Below are 3,432 nucleotides of genomic sequence, written 5' to 3' on the forward strand. Positions count from 1 at the left end.
ACTAGTACTACACAGTGTTCCACTTTCACTGACCGATACGCGGAGAGCAACTTCGGAAAAAACGATCTCCCACATAACCATCCACGTGTCGGGCCGGCGTGAGCTGACCCGACCGTCCAACCCTCGCCGCTACCCTAATCAGGTGAGGAAAAGCTTAATGCGACGGGCAAAGCGGTCGTCGGCATTCTTAATTCTGGAGATTTCGGCTGATCCGTGTTCTGCGAGACATTTTGTAGAGACGTCCCTCTCGACGAAAGCGAAAGTTTATCTATACTGGCGCACGGGAGCGTAATTCCAGTTTCGAGGAAGGAGCAGCAAGGCAAAAGGAAAGGACGTATACAGAAATAAATAAAATCAGAAAAATTAGAAAAAGGGGGAAATAATTGAAAAGAAGAGATCGCTAACTGCTAGTGTGCGCTGATGCTACAGAGGAAGCAGCGTCACCTTTACCCCCGCCAGTCCACTCCAAACCGCAACGGCCCTACGGTCCCGGGTCCTCTCCTCTGCCTCTGCCTATAAATAGGCGCCTCCACTTGCGGTTTGGCAACAGCACAGCCAGCAAAACCTTCCTCAAACAGCCCACTCGCCAGCAAGCTCGAGTCGAGCGAGCTCGTAGTCCAGTCTCTTGCAGCAGCAACACACACACGTCTCACTGAGAGCAAGCTCTCGATCGTTTGAGTGATCATCCATGGACTTTGACCTGCTGTTGGGCTCCAGCCCCGAGGCGCAGCTCGCGCTGATGAACACCATGCTCCAGCTCGAGCAGGTGCTCAACGACCAGTCGCTGATGATGGCGGAGGCGTCGCCGCCGATATCGCCCGTGCAGACCCCTTCGCACAGCCTCTCGCCTCCGCCGCACGTGTCCACGGCCTGCGCGGCCGCCGACGCCGGCTATTTTTACCATCAGGACCTGCATGCCCAGGCCGCCCCGGCGGGCTACGCCGGCACCGGCGGCGTGCACCAGGAATACGTGGTGTCCCCGGGCGCCGCCGTCTTCGACGGCGCCGGCGGCGCGCCGCAGGGTTACTCGTCCCCGTCCTCGTCGGACGCGATGCGGGAGATGATCTTCCACATCGCGGCGCTGCAGCCGGTGGAGGTCGACCCGGAGGCGGTGCGCCCGCCGAAGCGCCGCAACGTGCGGACCTCCAAGGACCCGCAGAGCGTGGCGGCGAGGCTGCGGCGGGAGCGCATCAGCGAGCGCATCCGCGTCCTGCAGCGCCTCGTCCCCGGCGGCACCAAGATGGACACCGCCTCCATGCTCGACGAGGCCATCCACTACGTCAAGTTCCTCAAGTCCCAGGTGCAGTCGCTCGAGCTCGCCGCCGCCGCCACCGGCGCGGCCGCCCACCGCGCCGTTGCCTTCGCCTACCCCGCCATGCAGCACGCGCCGTGGTAGCCCGTCCTCATCAGCACGGCTCGTCGACGCTTCAGCTACCATGATAGCAGTGATTCAATAATCCTTCCTTCCGTTTCTGTCGCCGGCCCGCGCCGCGCGCACCAGCTCGTCGTCCTCGATCGCTTTTGGAGTTCCTCGGATGATTTCTGTAGCTCTGTGCGGCTGTGTGCATGGCCACATGCATGAATGTGTGTAAAGATGTGTAGTAGGAACCTTCTAGTTACATTTACTGTCGTTGTTACCGCATGCTAGCTAGCTCGTACGTGGTTTGCTCCAAGCTTTTTTTGGACTCGCAAGCCCGTCCATGCGCGTACGTTACCTACGTACTAGTGTACTGCTACCACTAGGGATGTGCACCTTTCTTTTACCTTATCAATGCAGTATTTTTTCATGCACAACAGTGTGATCCTAAAATTTCGTTGGCGTGCATGCATGCATGCATCTGAATGAACAATACCCATTGTCCTTTCTCTCCTTCGCTACATTTAGCAGTACCACGTACGTACGGCACGGCCGATCGACCTGACTAGTCTAGAAAGTTGACCGTTCATCAATGGCAATGGCAGTAGCACGTACTACTACGTAGAGGTTCGCCTCAAGGAAATGTCAGTAACCGGGCCGTGCCTTTGCTGATTGCTTGTCGTCACGCCGTCGGCTACCTCGCGCGTCCCTCTGCTCGCCGGCCGTTCTCACGCTGCATGCGCAAGCAGGAAGGGGGGTACGTAATAAGTAGCTATTTGACCGCTGCTCCGTAGCACTGCCGGGGTGCCGGCCGGAGAGGACGCCGGCCGTACGCACGCAGGGCCTAGCTAGCTACGTGACTCACCCGCGAAGCAAGCGGAAGCTAGGCACGCAAGTTAACTTTGGCAAGCGGCAACGGTAAACGGTGAACCATGCGATCGTCCATGGACGATCCCGGCCGGCAGGGTCAGGCGTGCATGCACAAGCACAACCGCTTCTGCCGTCGCGTGCTTTCCGCATGTGGCAGTGTCTGTACGTACGTCCACGCCGGCTTTGAATACGGGGCCAAGCCAACAGTTTGGGGGCCGCCTGATCGATCGATCGACCTGCCTGCTAGATCGACTAGTGGTTGCTGTTGTCTCGAAACCGTTGCGGAGTTATGGCCGGTCGAGCCCCAGTGGGTTCATGGGTAAATCATGGATGGTCCAGCCGGTCGATCGAGAGCCCGCCATGGATCGATCTGCCGTTCGTGTTCGGTATGCCAGTGCGTGGTCCATCGTGCATTGCATGGACCGGTATTCCTAGAAGCATCACATGGTCGTTGGAACATGGAATATAATATAAGCATTGAGATATCTGTTGCTGATCTCGACCGTGATGATCAATAATTGATGTTCTCTGTCTGCATTCTGCACTAATCTATTAGTCTTAACTTGCCGCAAATTCTATATGTTAGTCTCAGCTAATTAATTAAGGATGTCCTAGAGGAAAGTTTGAGCTTGGCCCTAAAATAAATAATCGTTCACGCGTGCGGTTTGATGGAGGCCTACCTCTCTGTAACAGCAGAAGCTTTGTTGGTACTCCTCCGTTTCATAATTTTTATCGTGGTTTTAGTTTACATTTGAACTAACACCATGACAAGAATTATGAAACAGAAGGAGTAGAAGTTACAACTTCCCGAGAAAAGGCCCATTGAAGTTACTGTAGGGACTAAGAATCTGAAACAGAGTTGCCACGGAGATGCATGATCTCATCAGCGATGTTGGGTTGTAACTCCGCTGAACAGAACAGTGAATTCCATCCATGCATGTAGGTTTGCGGGTTCAGCCAACAGTGAACCTGGTTCCAGGACCACCGGATCTATAATCTCCGCCATAAATCCCGTGTCTAGCGAGTCGGAACCTAGTCACCATTCATGTCTTCTTCACGGCACTTGATGTCGTTCTACCCACACGATCCAAAGTAAAAGGCCAAAAATATACTCCTTCCGTCCAAGAAAACGTGTCCATCAAATGAATGTATCTAACATCAAGTTAGTGTTAGATACATTCATTTGAGAGACAAATTCAAGACAG

The 3,432-nt window shown here is 54.9% G+C and overlaps 1 protein-coding gene across 1 annotated transcript; it reads left to right on the plus strand.

The window, feature by feature from the left end:
• Nucleotides 1-559: 559 nt before the first annotated feature.
• On the plus strand, nt 560-1,768 carry LOC119301818 (transcription factor HEC1-like). Its single transcript, XM_037578794.1, has one exon. The coding sequence runs from the start codon at nt 689-691 to the stop codon at nt 1,394-1,396; it is 708 nt and encodes a 235-aa protein (XP_037434691.1). The 5' UTR covers nt 560-688; the 3' UTR covers nt 1,397-1,768.
• The last annotated feature ends 1,664 nt before the right edge of the window (nt 1,769-3,432 follow it).

The sequence above is a fragment of the Triticum dicoccoides genome, chromosome 5A (assembly GCF_002162155.2).
Source record: "Triticum dicoccoides isolate Atlit2015 ecotype Zavitan chromosome 5A, WEW_v2.0, whole genome shotgun sequence".
In the NCBI taxonomy this organism is placed as follows: domain Eukaryota; kingdom Viridiplantae; phylum Streptophyta; class Magnoliopsida; order Poales; family Poaceae; genus Triticum; species Triticum dicoccoides.